The following is a 17,804-nucleotide window of genomic DNA, read 5'->3' as shown; positions in this document are numbered from 1 at the left end:
AAGTATCTTTACTGACCAGTACCGTCTCTTAAGAAATGCCTTAAACTTGTCAATACTAAATAAATTAATGTATAGGACAGTAATGAAAACTTCTTGGAACACCTATGATAATTTTAATCCATTTTTAGAAGAAATTATGTAGTTATGTCAATCACTCATTCTGAGTCACATAAATATACGGGGGAAACGGCTGCATCAGTAAAATCGTCACTGAAACAGAACTGTGTGCACATCTCATTTCAGAGCCGGGGTGTAAGAAGTGAGGCGCAGTACACACGCCGAACACACACACGCGGGTCGGCGGCACTCGCTGCTCCGGTGGAAGGTAGGGAAGGGAGGGAACGGACAGAAGAGAGGGCGGTGCGGCAGGGGCAGGGCACAGCTGCGCACTCGGCCGGCGCCGGGCGGGGGCGGGCCTTTGCTTGCTCCTCCTGTCACTCCCCCGCGGCCCGATGGCGGCGAGTGAGCCGGGCGGGGCCCAGCAGCAGGTGAGCGGCGGCGGGGCCGAGGGGGGCTGCGGGAGAGCTGTGACTTTGGGGCTGCTGGTGAGCCCCGGCCCCGTGAGCGGCGCCGCGCCCGCACGGAGCACACATTCCAGCTGTTTGGTTTCTGTGTGAAAGGAAAGATACTGAGGTGCTGGAGCGGGTCCAGAGAAGAGCAACAAGGCTGGTAAAGGGACTGGAGCACAAGTCCTATGGGGAGAGGCTGAGGGAGCTGGGGTTGTTTATCCTGGAGAAGAGGAGGCTTAGAGGTGGCCTCATCACTGTATAACCACCTGAAGGGAAGTTCTAGCCAGGTGGGGGTTGGTCTCTTCTCCCAGGCACTCAGCAATAGGACAAGGGGGCACGGGCTCAAGCTCTGCCAGGGAAAATTTAAGTGGATATCAGAAAAAAATTCTTTCCAGAGAGAGTAATCAGGCATTGGAATGGCCTGCCCAGAGGGGTGGTGGATTCCCTGACCCTGGAGGTTTTTAAACTGAGATTGGATGTGGCACTGAGTGCCATGATCTAGTAAATGGACTGAGGTTGGACCAAGGGTTGGACTTGATGATCTCAGAGGTCTTTTCCAACCCAATCGATTCTATGATTTTATGAGGCTCTCCATTTTTTTTAATGGGAATTTGCTGGGTACCCGCTCTTCCTGAGGAAGAGCTTGGTGTGCAGCGCTCGGGGGTCTTTCCCTGCAGGGGTCTGATCCAGCTGGGAGCAGCATGGAGAGGGAGCTGCAGGGAATGTGTTGTCACTGCTGAGAATGACAGAATTATCCATAGAAATGCAAAAGCTGGTGCATGCATGGGAGAACTAGACTAAAGTTACCCAGAGTATCACAGAATCTATTAGGTTGGAAAAGGTGTCGGATACCATCGAGTCCAACCTGTGAGCGAACACGACCATGTTACCCAAACCATGGCACCGAGTGCCACGTCCAGTCTTTTCTTACACACCTTCAGGGTCAGTGACACCACCACCTCTGTGGGCAGTCCATTCCAATGTCTAATCACCCTTTGTGTGGAGAAATTCTTCCTAATGTCCAACCCAAACCTCCCCTGGTGCAGTTTACGTCCTATGAATGGGGACTGAATCCCCAATGGATTTCCAGGCCCTATGTCCTTCCAGTGAAGTGAGTCTTGTCACATCTGTCAATAAGCTGTAGAAGAGCAAGACTTAAAAAAGACTGTGATTGACATTCAGGGTTGTGGGCTTTGTTGGGGTTATTTGTTTTTGTGTAATGTTGGGGGTTTTTGTTCTAGATGGATGAAATTGAAGCCCTTTCATCAATCTATGGTGAAGATTGGTGTGTTGTTGATGAGGATGAAAAAATCTATTGCATTAAGATCAGTGATTGTCTGGATCAACCAAAATGGACCCTCTGTTTACAGGTATAGTAGTGATAAGGAGTTTAGCACAAAATTTTCAATTACACTGATGCAGACAAAACCATGTGCTGTGTGAAACCCTTTCAAATACAGTTCAGTTATCTCCTATGATGGCATAAGAAGCTTTTGGATTGGAGTCTGTGATAAGACTACTCAGTGATTGTTCCTGTAATGTATTGATGTGACTGTGATATGTTCAGTAGTTAAATATCCTAATTCCACACCTGACAAAAACATTTCAGTGTGCTTCTCCAAAGAGTAATTTCTGAAAAATTTTTAACATTGACTTTGTGTAGTACATCTCAGCGAACCTGCTGCTGTTGCTTCTAGATTTATGTTCTGAAAAGTGTGGAGACAAAACAAAGTTTTGATCAAATTAATTTAGTAAATCCTTACTTTATGTTTTCAGAATGGAAAGCAAAAACTTTTTTAGTGGAAGAAGCACTGAAATGTCTACTTAAAATATCTCTTTAAAATTTTTTCTGTACTTTATTTTGCATCCTTAAAAATTGCACCATGAAATATAACTGTATGCATTACCATTATTGGAATTCTGAATATGGATGTTCAGATGTTCTTGTAATTCTCCAGCAACATAACCAACTATTTTCCTCATTTGTAACACTAATTGTAATCTTAATGCTTGACATCAGAGAACTTCAGTAAAGGTCAGCTAGCTGAGACGAGTAGTCCAGTGAATACTTACTCAGAATTTCTTTCAGGTGATTTTGCCACCAGGATATCCAGCTGCAGAGCCACCTTTTTATCAACTCAAGTAGGTAAAATTTTCTTGCAAACATTTATATTTTCTGAATTACCACTGTTAATTGTTTACCATGTAAGTGGAAGTTTAGTTAAGATGACTCTTTGAATGAAAGTGTGCAGGGAATGGGGGATGTTTCCAACAAGAATATTCTGTTCTTTCTCCCAAGTTAAGATTATGGAACTCCCTATGGCAGTTTGCTTCTCTCAACTCTAATTCTTGTAGCATTATTCTGTGGTTAGGCAGCAGTCAGACTGTGAAGGTGTGCTGGCAGCTGCCTGTTGTGTTGGACAGTAATGTCTCATTGGCTCTTTGGGTGTACCCCTGTTGTCTGGATCCTTGTTTCAGATTGTAAGGGATGCTTTTCATTTCCACACTGACTTGTTGGGATGGAGCCATGGCACATGCCATCTTCCCGTTTTCCTTTCCTACTCTCCCTTTGTCTCTGGACAAATAAATAAGATGGGAATGGAGATGTGTGAGCCAGGTTCCCCAGTTTGGGTGACAGAGGGACCCTGAGAGTGTAACACACAGCATGTCTACCATGTGTTGGTCAGGAGTATTGACAAGGCAACACAAGGTAGTGCTAGGAAACTCGAGGCAAATTTTGTAGTTTAACATGAGACCAGGAGGACAATGGTACAGAGCTGAAGAATCATCCTAAATATAGTAGGTACTGTGGTGCTGAAGGAGTTGAAAGGATCAGCTAATAATACCTAGGGTGGCTCTGGAATGACAGTGGCCTTCTATGAAATACGGTCCAGCTTTTTTAACTGACATAAGAAAAGGCAGCTCAAATTAGGTGTCTTGAAGGAGAACTGAGTGATCATGCTTTTTCCAAGATGTTTACAACTGAAATCTTGATTATTTATATTTTCCAGGTGTTTATCACTTTTATTTGAGAATCTTGGCAGCAGCATATAGCACAATTTTCATTGTATTTCTCTCCATTCTAGTGCCCCTTGGCTTCAAGGACAAGAGTATACTGAACTAGCAAATAGCTTGGAAGAAATATATGTGTAAGTCTGAGACTGTGGGATATAGTAAAAGGATACAGTGTATTTTCAGTTCCATGCCCTGCTCAGTGTATGCTTTTGAAATACCTGCCTTAAACTACTAGTTGAGAAGTGATTGCTGTAATAGACAGAGCAAGTTTCTTTTATCAGTCTAACAGTTAAAGATGCCGTGTATTTACTAATCATTTTGCAATAACAAATTGTGTTAAACTTTGAGAACACTCTCTTTTATGTTGTTTAGACCTGGTTTTCTATAAGGATAGAAATCTTCATTTTGAAACCCAAAAGAATAGACTCCCTTTAGAATCGATTAGATTGTTTATTGCTGTTAAGTGCTATGAAGTATAAGATTTCTGTATCTATTCTGCATTTGAATGTTGAAGTATGGGATGTGAAAACATTTGTTTGTTTCTTAGAGCACAGTTTTTCTTAGAGGCTGAGGGATAAGTAGGTTTTAAAACAAATGCATGCAGAATCAATTAATTGGAATCTGCATCATCGTGGACTGTTTATTTTCACAGTGTGTAGCTTACAACAAGACATAATGTATGCATGAGAATAAACAGCATTTAGAAATACTCAAATTACATGGTTTTGGATTGCTGTGAAGTTGGGGTAGTAAATGTAGTAATTTCATGTGGTTTATTTCTTTCTTTCAGATCCCAAATACTGTGTAAAATAAATGAAATGAGAATGCATCATAAGGAAGCATAGTCATGCCCCAGATAGTGAAATCTGAGCAGCTTGCAAAGAAATGTTTTTTAATACCATAAGGAAGAGAGCACTTAGCTTGCATAAGGGCTTTTTATGTAATTACTCAGTTACTTTGATTAACTGTGTTTCTTAGCTAATTAAGCAACAGCTCATTTAAGCAAATAAAATTGAAGTGTTAAAAATGCACAAGGATTTTATGTGAAAAGTTCCATGGGATCATATTCGCCACAGTTACTCAGTGGAGCAAAAGGAGCAGAGATTGTCCTTAGTGCTCTCCAGATTCAAAGGATTTGATGAGTCTGTACCACAGGCAGAGCTGCTGTAGGTGGTTCATTAAATGTCCTGAGCTCTAGCTCAAGCTGGCACGTGAGGACTTGAACATGGTTGTGAAGCAGGTTTTTTTTTCTTTTTTGTTCGCCACCTCTGCAGTCTTGTAGGCTGATAAATTGTGCTAGTTCTGTCCCTTAGCTCCCTTCTGTCTGGGTCAACTGCTGTTCAGAGCACCTACTGGTCTTCTCTCACTTCTGTTTGTTCAACAGGAAGTGAACATGTTTATGCTTTAGGTCCTACATGACTGTTTAAAAACCTAGCGTAGTCACTGACTGCACAGTATTTGTGAAAACCTTTTATCTGTCCAATGTCTGAATAGTTGTCAGATAAAGATTAATACTCTGCATCATTTGCACTATGTATTTGACCAGGTTTCTAGTCCCTAGTGATCTCAGTTGTATAGTTTTGCAATCTAAACTAATACGAGCTATACTGGTCAATCCCTCTGTCTTAAGGACATGGAAAAAGCGGATAATTACAGTTCACAAGTTGTTTTGAGAGACACAAAGTTCTTAAAAACATAGCAAATGTTTGTGTTTGGGTTTCGTTGTTTTTTTTCCTTCCCAGATACTGCTCTGGTAAGACTTATTCAGTAGAAAGCTTTGTTTCATGACTTGGACACAAGTGACAGAAAAAAAGAAAATAACATCATGGAAGTGTAACCTTTCAGACTAAGTATCATTTAGAGCTATTCAAAACTGAAACTGAGTTATAGGTGGAGAAATTGCTATTTACTTGTGCAAAATTGAGAAATCTTATTTGTTGTCTAATCTCATTCCATCACTAAGAAAGAAAATAGGTTTTAAAGCAGTGCTTCTGTGTGATAAGCAGTGTGAGATCAAGGTGTTGAATTGTTCTGGAGTCTGTCCAGATTTTGAAGACAGAGCTACAAATTTATAAATTCCTTAATTTTCCTTGAATATTTTTCTTAAAATATGTATGTTTATTTGAATTTGATTGTTTCCAGCAGTAGTCCTGTATAGATTAAGCAGGGTAAGGGTTTAAAGCTGCAGTTTTCTCATTTAAATGGTGCCCAGGTGGTGGCAGTAAGAATAAAATTAATGAGAAACCTTGTATTACATATGGCCCATAAATCTTCAGTTTTGATTCAGAGACAAACATGCATAGTTCATAAACTAAGCTAAAATTTTGAAGACAATTTTTCAGGACACCATTTAAAATGTATTTTGAGTTGTTTGGATCTTGCTGCACATAAAGCAAGCATTTCTTAACTCCAAATTTGCATATATAAAACATGTTCCTTCCATCCTCCCCCAGTACCTTAATACACACCTGTGCCCCCTGACGGAAGACTCCTAAGACCTAAATCTTTATCTTCCTGTCCAGTAGGACTACTTGTTATCCAAACTGGAGTCTATCAGTCCGGTGTTGCCCTGTGCCTGCTGCTGCTGAGCTGCTATCACAGTTCACTGAGATCAGCCTCAGCCACCTTGATGAGGAGAGAGTCTCCTGCAGTCACAGAGCAGCTGAAGGAACTCCCCACTGGCAATACAGTTCTTTAGGTAGAGAAAACTGTTCCAGGGCAAGCTCTAAGGCTAGACTTTGTAGCTTAGTATTCTTTTGAAAATACTGAAGTCTGTCCAGTTTGATCTTCTCACAGATGCCTTTCCTTTGCTTAGTGGTCAGAAAGTCTCTGTCAGTTTTCTGTTTTCCTCCCGCATTGGTGCATTTAATGTTAATAAATACACAAAGCAAGCCACAAAGAGAGTGTATAATGACCCAGTGAAGTACTTTCCACAAGCCTTCTTATATTGTTTATCTCACTAGCCTATTATGTTCTATCTCTGTGTCTGAAATCAGTATGTTACTTGGTGTGCTTTCCAAATGAAATCTGGAAAAATGATCCTTTGTTTACTGTGAGTTTTTACTTCCAGACAGAACCTTGGTGAAAGTATATTATATTTATGGGTGGAGAAGATACGAGAAGTTCTGATAGAAAAGGCACAGTCTTCAGATCCAGGTACTTCAGAAAATACATGGGGTTTTCAGTTTACTTCATGTTCCACTGCAAGTAAATTTCAGTCAAAGTTAATGTCCAGTTTTGTATTGGATCTCAATATCAGAGAACAGTCTCCAGTGTCACAGCTTGCTGTTTTATATTGATGCTTCCCCTTTTATTAAGCAGTAGGTAAAAGAAGGAGGAGGGTGGCCTCTGAACTGGAACAAGGTCCTCGATTCCCTCAGGAATGAAATTACTTGCATGAAATGACAATGCTGCACACAGGTACATATGCATTGTCATGTGTTCTGCAAAGGAATTACTCATATCAGTAATTAATTTCTGGTGTTGAGTGCACTGTTGGAGGATTGGGATTCAAGAGAAGATTAACTTCAGTGGAATATGCCAAATACAACCAAGTATTCGATCATAATTGCATTTTTCTGTATTGGGATGAAAAGTACATGAACCCTAGAATTGCGGTAATTCTTCTGTTGTTACTCTACAGAGTTTGTGTAAATTCATAGTTGTTCTTTCAAAAAATAGTGGGGATTTTTTGTGCATTAAAATGCTAAACTGCTATGAAATGCATGAGTAATGTGTGCATGCACACGGGGCAAAAGGTAAGAGAATTACTTTTCTGTGTCATGGACGTTAGCTCAGTCCTGTGAGGAATAAAAGACCAAAGAGGGAAATAAATTCTGTTCTCAATGCTACTTCGTGGTAAGGTCTAGTTTCAGTTTTTCAATAAATTGTGCATTTTGTTGCTATGTCACAGATATTTAAGAAGTCAGTTTTCATTGATGTGATTAAAAGAGTGGATACTGAGAAGTGAAAATTTTACTGACAATGTTGGAAGTTTGAGTATTTTGACTGCAACCTTATAGCTTCTACTTATTATATCTAATGATATATCTATTCCTTTTAAATGTGCTTTATCACCCCTCTGCTTTTCTATGGAAAATACTTGTGTTATAAAAACTGCATCGTCATCACATCATAGGCCCTCTGAATAGGAATAGACTGTGATGTATTAACTTGTCTCTAAATCCAGGTTACAGAACCCTAACCATGTATGATATTTCCTCTTGTTATTGACTATGATTTTTTGTGTGTTCTGTGCATGAAGGAAGACAGGATTTAGGGAATCCCAGAATGCTTGAAATATGTCAAGAGAGATGTTTCAAATCTAATGATTTTATAACATTATGAAGTAGCATTGAGCAATAACTCTACATTTTTCCCCAAATAACTGGAGTGATGTATGGTAACAGAGTAATTGAGTAAATGACTAGAATTTTTTTGAAGCATCTGCTTATTATTTAATCTAAGTTCAGATTAAATCAAAGGTAGCATTGTAAATATTTAATGGAAATAATAGTAAACATTATTGTTATTATCTACTTAGGAATACTGTTATTTAGTATTGAAACGTAAGACCTTATGCAAGGATCCCATAGCATGAGTATTGAATTGCTAATTCTAAGGATGATCTCAGTTACTACTGGGCTAAGTATTTTTGGGTTTTGTTGCAATTAATGTTAGTACTCTACATTTCATAATTTTTAATGGCAAACTGTTTTGAATTGAAAAGCCATAGATTTTTGAGAAACAGAGTTTGAAATTTTGTTTTGCTTGTCCTGCAAAAAAATGTGTAATAAATTCTGCTACTTGTATTTTAATAGAACCAGATATTAAAAAAAACAGTGAAGAAGTTGATGAAGATGATGAAGATTTTCTCCTAGAATATGAGCCCATTCAGGAAGATTCAATTAAAATGTTAAATTACATGACATCTGAAAGTCAGGAAGGTAAAAAATATGCTCTTGTTAATTCTGTTGAAATAATGTAGGAGAGGACTGAAGATTCTGCTATTCTGCTCAGCTTTAGAGTAAAATGAGTAGCAATAAAATTATATTAAAGTTTAATAAATCATTAAATACCCCAATATATATTTGCTCATTCTGTTTCTCATCCTGTATACTTCACTTTAACAAATATATTTTTAAAAGTTAATACATTCTTTACTTGTAGCTATATACATTTTTCTATACTTTTAAAAGAAAGCAAGCACTTCCTTGTTTGTGATCAATAGATGAAGAACTGCCGCCCATACATCATGGAAACCCAATCACAGATCGAAGGAGCACTTTCCAGGCACATCTGGCTCCAGTGGTGACAACCAGACAAGTTAGTAGAAGTCAGTTCTTCTCTTTTTGCATGTGCTTTAAGCTTGACAGAATATTACTGAAATGCTTGCAGTTTGCCAAATATATTTGTCTTTCTGTCTGTCTGTCTTTGTGTGCTAACATTGTCTGAATAGTCACCAGTTTCTTACTTTGACTGTCTACTGAATATCTGTAAATAACAGCACTGCAGTGCTTCCTGCTATTCTTTACCATTATGTGCATTAGATATAAGAGAATAAGAACATTGTGTTTTGACTTCTGGATGTTGGCAAGTTTATTATAAAATGTTTGGAAGCTACTGAGTCTATCATGTGTTATTTGGAAAATTAATTAAAATTAGTTTATAAATACTTTCCATCCACACACTTGGACAATGCATAAGTAAATCTTTATTGAGACCTACTTGAGAGGGGTTTTGAGTTACTTGGTACATCACTTTGCATCTACTATTACCAGCCTCCATTAATCATCATCATTTAATGGCAAAAGTATTCTTATTTTCTCTTTATTAACTGAGAGTTAAATCTTGAGAGGACTTTCCTCTTTCTTTTTATCCAATTTTAGGTTTTATTTAAGAATTTTTGGTAAGGGATACTGTCAAATGCTTCTTGAAATTCCAGGTAAGCTAAATATACTACACACTCAGTGACTGTAAAAGAATGTTGACAGGTTGACAGGGTTTTGAGGTACATTTCTTTATACAAAAGCTGTAGTGTTTTAAGTTGTCTGTGGGAGGTTTTTTGTTTGTTTTCAATTGTTTCAGTTTGCCTAGTATGGGCATAGGATTTGGTCCTTAAATCCTTGTATCCTTCCTGGAGGACTTTACGTTCACTTAGGCTTTTGCACTACAGCTGTATTTGGTTTACATAGTTCTTTTGTATTTCATATATGTATGAACTCTGTTGCTCTAGAAAGGGAAGAAATAGGAATCATTGTGTTACTGTGATTTTTTTCCTTTTAAAATACTCTCACTCTTTTGTCATGATTTATGAGTAAGATTATTCCTACACATGAGGAAGTCTATACCCACAGACGGGTTTTCAAAAGGTCAGATCTGTGTCAAGACGTAGGACTCACGTAAAGCAGATTAGTTATTTCTATTTTGCACCCAAAGGCATTTTTAATGGACGTTCTTCTTTCATGACTTTTTCTTTTTTTAAAGACAACAATTACTCAACAAACCCAGGAATTTCCAGTCAAGGCTTATTGGTATATGGTTAGTAAAAAGATACAGCAATTCCTCAAAGTGTCAAATCCATCTTGTTTAACAAGAATCTTGCTGTACAGTGTGAGGTGATTGGTATTCAGACTGCGGGAAAGCTTTACTGTGGTATCGACTAATTTTTCTGGAAGAAAGTCAGAAGAGATGAGGAACGGAGTAACCACTGCAGCTGTAGTGAAAGCTGGCTTCTTTATCAGCTGGAGAGATTAGCAGGTGCCCATAATACTTTATCAGCATAACCTGTGTGCTGCAGTGATATTCATTGATGTTTTAAGACAGTGTACAGAGTGCAGCATGAGTTCCTTCATTGATTGGAACTAAGAACTGATCTATTGTTTAAACATCTTGTGTCTTTTATGAGCAGGTGCCTCACTGTCTGATAGAGAATCACATCCCTTATTTCCCTTATGCAGGAGTAGTAGGGAGGTGATGAAAAAACTCAGGAGCTACATGAGGGAAAAGGTTAAATTGTTGCTTAGTTTTAACATGTCTGTCTTGGAGGTTCATTGCTAATACAGACACATAATGAATTTTAAAATATGTTTACAGGAACTTGGTAGCTGGCAAATAAGTAATGTCAAAGGTGATGATCATTTAATATGGTTTGTACCCTAAGTCCATGTATTGTCCGTGTTTATGCAAGTATATTAATATAAGTTGTTTTTCTTAAATATTCAAAGTAAGGAGAAGACAGGTGTCTGAAAAATATTCTCCATTAGCAATAGGAGGTATTTCATTGAGGTCTTTTATTTGAGACGATTTTTGTCTGTTGAATTTCTTCCAGAAATTGTAATAGCATACTGTAGCTAAGACAAATATTAAATATGGCTGTTGATTACACCTCAGAGACATTTTTCTTTGCAATGGAAGGCAATTTATTTGCCAGGCATGTTTTCCCAAGCTTTCTCAACTTCAGTAAAATTTTGCATTATGTACTGAAATGATGCCTTAATCAAAAGCTCTCCATTTGCTAGACTGTTGGAAAGGGTTGAACAATTGGAGCTTATTACATAGAAACATTAGATGAACTGATATTGATAAATGTTTTGAACTTAGTATTTCTTATGAGCAGAAAGATCGACATGACAGGAATATCTGTTTGTTGGGAAATACTGACACGCAGACCCCTAATAGAACCTTTTATTTTTTTATTGTTCTTTCTGTGAAATAGAAACTCTGAAAAAAATGTTTGAGAGAAAAGAAAAAACTCAAAGTGAAATATAGTTGGGTTTTCTAAACATCACTTTTTTTTTTGTGAAACAGGTAAAAGCATTGTGTGTAGTGGTATATTCAAGTTGTGTTCTATTCCAGCCTAATCTTACAGTTGGAAAAACAATCAGGTGTAATTAATACTGATAAAATATTTTCTGGATCTTACCGTCTTTCTTGTTTAGTAAAGCTTCTGTATCTTCAGCAATAACTTAAATGTACACAATATAAATTCAAGGAACATCTGTTTTCAGTATCACAGAAAAATGATTTGAAACAAGCATGAGGATACTGAGAAGCTGCTTCTTGAGTTAAAACACTAAATATTTAATTCGTTTTATGTCAATGCCTAAAATTGTTTCATGGATATACTAAGAAGGAGATGCTTGTTTTGCAGTGATACTGAGATGGCTTATATGAAATCCCTGTTATAAAAGGAAGATTTTTTCCATTTTTTTTTTCAAAGGTAAAAAGAGTTCTTGAAAAATTATATGAGAACAAGAAAATTGCAAGTGCTACTCACAACATATATGCATACAGGTGAGATGCAAATAGTGCTTTTTTTTTACTGTTCTTTGACAAATGAGTGCAGAACATGAGAAAGAAAATCATTCCTACTACAGTAGGTTTCATGTTTTTATCGTATTACAGGCTTTACTTTGAATTTGAGGTCAAGAAAGTAGAGCATACAGTAGGAAGTAAGACAACAAAACAGCATTAGAAATTAAAAAAAAAAGCAAAAGTGGATTTGAACGTGTGTTGGTATACTTTGTATAGTACATGTGAGCATGGAAAATGCTGCATCATCCTGAACTAAATGTGTTTTTACTTGGGTGAAGTAACTTTCTTTTCCCAACCTTATATTTAGAAATAGCTGAAAATGTTCAGTTGAAATGACTTGAAACAGAAAGCCTGATGCAGACATCTGGCATATGAAGTTTCAGCTGAAATACAAGAAACTTCAGGGAAAATGAGAAACAGGTAAAAATTAATTTGGCAGTAATCTGCCTCTGGCAACTTTTGTGAACACAGCTTATTGAAATGAATTGGTCTCAGTCCAGGTAGTGATGCAGGTTTTCTGAGTAGTGTAAATGACAGTAAAAGGGAGCCCTTTCATTAGTGGAGGAACAAGTCATCTGAAAAAGCAGTATAGGTGCTGATCCATTCATGCCCATCCTGGTGTGATCCTAATGAAACATGAAGTGAGAGCAGGTGAAAGTTTATGTTACCAAAATGTAAAAGCTTCTGCCTAAGTAAAGCATTTCTGTAAAGAGGGGATTTCTGTTGTTGCAGATGATGGTCTGGCTTCTTTCACTCACACTATCCAAATACACTTCAGAAAAGCAAGAGACACACATACTTACTGCTTCCTATTTTTCATCCAGTACCAGAAACCTTTCTCATTGTGTCACCAGTGTATCAGTAAGTTCCAAAGTTCTGAAATCAGTTGGTGACAAAGAGTAGACCTCTGAGCATTACTTCTGAAAAACTAGACCTGGACAGCTGTCCTTTACATGAAGCTATACATCCATGAGTTTCCTGGAGTGCCCCCTGAGAAAGAAGATGACATGGAGAATCTGAAGACAAATTTCAGTAATAGTTTCATATTGCTGCTGAAATATAGACCTAATTAATTATTCATAATGTTTTTGTCCAAGTTCTTTCAACTTACAGGTTTGTACCATGATTTGAACCTGTATCTGGTAGAGTTGATTTCAGCCAGGTGTAATCATTAGACTAAAAACCTAAGAATTTTTCTGTTTGGAGACTTTGCACTGGTTGTAACTCTGGAGTTAACCTGAAGTAGCTAAAGTCTGTATAAAAGCTTCTCAAAACTTATTCTACAGTACAGCTAAATATTTGTGGTTTACCCTAAGCCTCATCCTGTTGTCACATAAGTGTCCTTAGTAGAGAGCTATAATTGATACATATGTGTATGAAAGATCTCTGAGACTTTATTAATCATGTAAAGATATTAGTTGATGAACATTTTTTTCTTATTTCTTTTTTCCAAGAATATACTGTGAAGATAAGCAGACTTACTTACAGGATTGTGAAGATGATGGGGAGACAGCAGCAGGTGGACGTCTTCTTCATCTTATGCAGGTTGTAGAAATTAATTTTTGACTTCTGGGAATCTTGAAAAGATTTTAAAAATCACTACAATGTAGATAAGCTTGTAGAAAATTATTTTAATTTTTGCTCTGCTTGCAGTTAAACAGATGATTGCTTTACCAAAGGTGAAAGAAAAACACAGACTGTAGTATTTTCAGTCTTGGATTATAGAAACAAGTGGTGTTTCTTAGGTTGTAGTAATAGTTTGAGTGAGTTAAGAAATAATTAATTTTTTATTCCTGTGCTTACTGTGTGGTGTAAGGTATATAAAAATGAAGACTGTAAGAAGCTGATGCCGTTTGTTTGAGCATGCATAATACAAAAACACATATGTATGAACTTGCACAGTAGGACTTCAAGCACAAAAGATAGTGGGAGTGAAGGAGTTCAGTTGTTTTGGTCATTTAGTCAGTTCTGTTGCTTCCAGTTTTGTGTCCTTAACTCTCATGCTCTCATGTATTTTAATTTTCATCTGTTGAAATAGTATTCCCTCTGCAAAAGTGCTACTAAGTGTGATTTGAGATTGATAAATTTTGGTTCATGATGCAAACTCTAGTAAAGCTATAAATAAAATATCATAACTACAGATCTGTCAGGGGTTGGCTGGATGTATCTTAGTGCTGTGCCTCAGGACACTTAGCTCTATAAGCAGACAAAATATTTGTTTTGATTTTTTATTTTTAGATTGACGTCTCCTCACAACAGGAGTTTTGTTTTCCCATGCTTTTCCTGTTTGACTATTCTGTTGCTTATTGTGTTATGCTCTTATTCTTGGAGACTTTTTTTTTCTCCCAAGCTTTATTTTTTTTCTGGAAAAAAATATAATTGACGAAAGTATTTTGACATATTTAATTTAAAACTTTTTCAAACTTCATAAGTCACTCAAACCAGACTTGAGAAGAAAAACTTCGGTTATCAATATATGCAAGCATATGTGCTAAGAGTAAAAACATTATTATTATGAAAATAATATAAAGAAACAACATGGCAGTTACTGTATATCAGTTGGTTCTGATTTTATCAGCTTTTTCTCAGCTTGTTAATATACACTTTTGAAAGCTCTCAGACTTAGATTGTCCAGGCACTTCATGTTCCATAAAAATCCAGTTTAGAAAGCGACGTGAAGTACCTCCTTTCAGGCACAAATGTGTCTAAATTATATGGTTCATCTCTCTCCATCTGTAGTTCCAGGTACTGGGAATATTTCAGTTTTGGAGGAATACTACAGTAGAAAAGTGCAATTTTCGGCCATAGGAAAATATTAAAATAGTTAATGGGCTGATTTCTAGATATTTGTACGTCCTGCAGTTTTTCTGTTACAAGCTCTTATGACATATGATATGGGTATGAAAATTAGATGATTTAAAACATTTATTGTTGCTGTACTTACAATTCTTTTTTTTTTTTTTTTGCAATAGAAATCTAATCTTGTTTCAGGTAAACCTAGCAGTTAAATCAAGACAGCTCTTTCTGGTTACAAGAAACTGTATTTTAGATTAGTACCATCCTGTTGACTGTGAGCAATTGCTATACATAGACTTCAGGGCCAATATGTAAATGTAGAGTAGAAAATCCCTGTCACAGAACATGTCCAAATCCTTCTTTTTCTTTTTCATTATCCTTTTAATTTTAAAATTCTAAGAATATTTTTGTTTTCACAAGCAATGATAAACTCTTCTAATAGTATTGTTCAAATTAGTGAAATGCGTATTTTTTTCTGATTAATGGTTGTTTACCTGCCCATGCTAATAGCATTATCTTTACAGCATTTTGGTATCCATATGTATAATGCCTGTGCCCTGGCTGTTATCAGCCTCAGCCATCAACACTTCCAAATATGTGGACTAACAATCTGCTTAACAATACAGGTTCTCTGGAAATAATAATTGATCCTATCAAAGAATAAAATATGTAGCTCAGTAATTTTTCCTTTAAGTAATGCCTGAAGTTTTTGACACATTGATGTCGTGCATGAGATAGCTTTGTGCCCTTTCCAAGAGACACATGGACTCGTTTTGCTTTTGCATTTACCTTTGGGTAGGAGCTTGAGAGAAAAACTTAACCACAACTGCTGACTGGTCTTTATTTGTTAGTCTCTGATAATCTGTGTGTGCTACAGACCTGACTGTAAGGTCTTCATAAAAATGCAAGGTAGTAAACATTTTTTTATGTTTAAAATTGGTGTCAACAGTAAAACTAGTTTGATTAAAAGATACCAACTTCTATTTCTTACTGTTATTCACAGATTTTGAATGTCCGCAACGTGTTAGTTGTGGTATCCCGCTGGTACGGAGGTATTCTCTTAGGACCAGATCGTTTTAAACATATAAACAATTGTGCAAGAAATGTACTTGTGGAATATGACTATGTACCTTCAGTGGTAAGTTTCTACCCCTTAGAAGGAAGGCATTTGCATCTGAACTTCTGTGAATTTTCCCTGTTAGATGAAGCCAGAAGTAATACAGTCTGCGTCATCCTTGGGTTTCTTTTATGCACTCATAGGATCAGTGTAGAGAACTTCCAGAGGAGCTAGTGGCCTGTTTTGTAAGTGTGAGGTGTGCAACAGAAGGGTAGCAGCAGTTGAGAACATTGATCCAAAGGCAAACTTGAGAGTTGGGGGAGGATGGTAAAGGGAAATGCCTCTTTTTGTATTGAAAAAACTGGAAGCTGCTGCTTCTCACCTTTCCTGATGCCAGCAGTTCTAGTGTGTAGGCCCACTGAGCTTGGGAATCACTGTAACTAGGAGGCATTTTAAAACTAGAAAGCTTTGTTATACTCAAAGAAGTTTTCATAATTACAGATGATAGACACCATTTAAAAAATGTAGACTAGAAGAATTTAAGCAAAGTTACATTACTGGTACAGAAATGATTGTGGGAAAATTGTTCCAAGAAAGTTTAAATAACTCAGGAGTTAAAGTTCCAAATGGCCTTAAATGGAATTTTACTTCTTAAGGGACTCAGGTCATTTAATAATCTCATATTCTTGTTTCTCAACAGCTCTTTATCCTCATAATCAACACTTACTCATTCTCAGAAAAGTATATTAGATATGTCTGTATACATTATAGTATGTAATTGCAAACAACAGAAAGTTTCAGATAGTGGGAAATAATCACTAATGGATAATTGAAAAAGTATGCAGCTCTAAGGATTTTTTTGTATATGAAAGTATTTCAGGTAGTCCCCTTCCACTTTTCAGTTATTTGCTTTTTCCATTTTAGAGGTCCTTGCACATACTTGGTGATTCACTGTATTGACAATTTAGCAGTGTTTTCTCTGAAAGCATTCCATACAAAATTAAAAGGAAATGAATGATTTTTAAACATTTATCTTCCTGAGAAGATTTAGTACAAAAAATTACTGATATTTTTCTATTTTTAGCAACTTAAACTACTTTATCTGTGTATTAACAAACATATTATTTATCAGTGTCCAACAGAAAAATAGCAGATATAGCTTGGGGTAATGATTGTTCTAGTACCATGGGTGTGTGGCTCTTGGAGAAATTACTGTTTTAACTAACTCTCTTCAGAATAGCAGAATTCAAACAAACCTGTTAGAGTCTATATCCTGTCTGTGAACAATAGAAGGGAACAGATTATATGTCTTGTGTTCTTGTCAGATGTAGTGACAGAGTCCATGACCATTTTGAGGAGTGCTTCCAATGAGTGCCTACCAAAGAAAAATCTTTTTTTTCAGAATTGACAATCAGAGTAAACTATACGTTACAGTGTTGATTCAGAAAGATTGGCCAAATTTGTTTTTCTCAATATAGGTTTGTTTCTCTTAGGGAAGGGAAGCAAAGCAGTTTAAATGTTGTGGTGCATCTCATGATGAGGCCACATCCACACTAAAAGGAGTTTTGCAATATGGTAATATGAATTTATTCCTATACTGATAACCTTTTCCATGAGTGGAAACAGCTGAGATTATTTTTTATTATATTCTGTTGGCAGAGCTACATCTATAATTTTATCATTGCTGAAGGCAAAAATTTCTAAATAGCAAAACTGAGTGGATAAATACTACACAACTCAAAATTTTTATAAATCCACTGTTTGTATTAAAAATATTTCTCATGGATGACCTTGAGAGAATACTTGTGGTTTACAAGAATATTGTTTAAATTTTGAAATGTTTGGTTTTCGTTTCAGGAAGAATCATCTAGACAAGCAGGAAAGAGCAAAAAGATAAGGAAGGATAACAAGAAGAGAACAGAACAATAATTTATTTTTAAAAACATTAAAAGATTGTTTTGCATGTGTTTATACAAAGAAAACCTGGACCTTGCCTTATCTGATATAGCAGATATGTTGTATTCAGAAGAGAATTCAGTAAAGCTATAGATGTATTTTCATCTTGTTTTGTGTTTTTTTCTGCTGTTCTGAAGTAGAGCTTAGACACAAGT

At 36.6% G+C, this 17,804-nt stretch overlaps 1 protein-coding gene across 1 annotated transcript; it reads left to right on the top strand.

Moving 5' to 3' along the window:
- The first annotated feature begins 411 nt into the window (after positions 1-411).
- On the top strand, positions 412-17,753 carry IMPACT (impact RWD domain protein). Its single transcript, XM_071554652.1, has 11 exons — positions 412-488; positions 1,751-1,879; positions 2,599-2,651; positions 3,596-3,658; positions 6,595-6,680; positions 8,345-8,470; positions 8,755-8,849; positions 11,746-11,819; positions 13,295-13,385; positions 15,640-15,774; positions 17,551-17,753. Exons 1-11 carry the CDS (start codon positions 453-455, stop codon positions 17,620-17,622), a joined length of 960 nt encoding a protein of 319 aa, XP_071410753.1. The 5' UTR covers positions 412-452; the 3' UTR covers positions 17,623-17,753.
- Positions 17,754-17,804: the final 51 nt, after the last annotated feature.

This window comes from Pithys albifrons, chromosome 4, assembly GCF_047495875.1.
Source record: "Pithys albifrons albifrons isolate INPA30051 chromosome 4, PitAlb_v1, whole genome shotgun sequence".
In the NCBI taxonomy this organism is placed as follows: Eukaryota; Metazoa; Chordata; class Aves; order Passeriformes; family Thamnophilidae; genus Pithys; species Pithys albifrons.
This window is presented reverse-complemented; position numbering and strand designations above follow the sequence as displayed.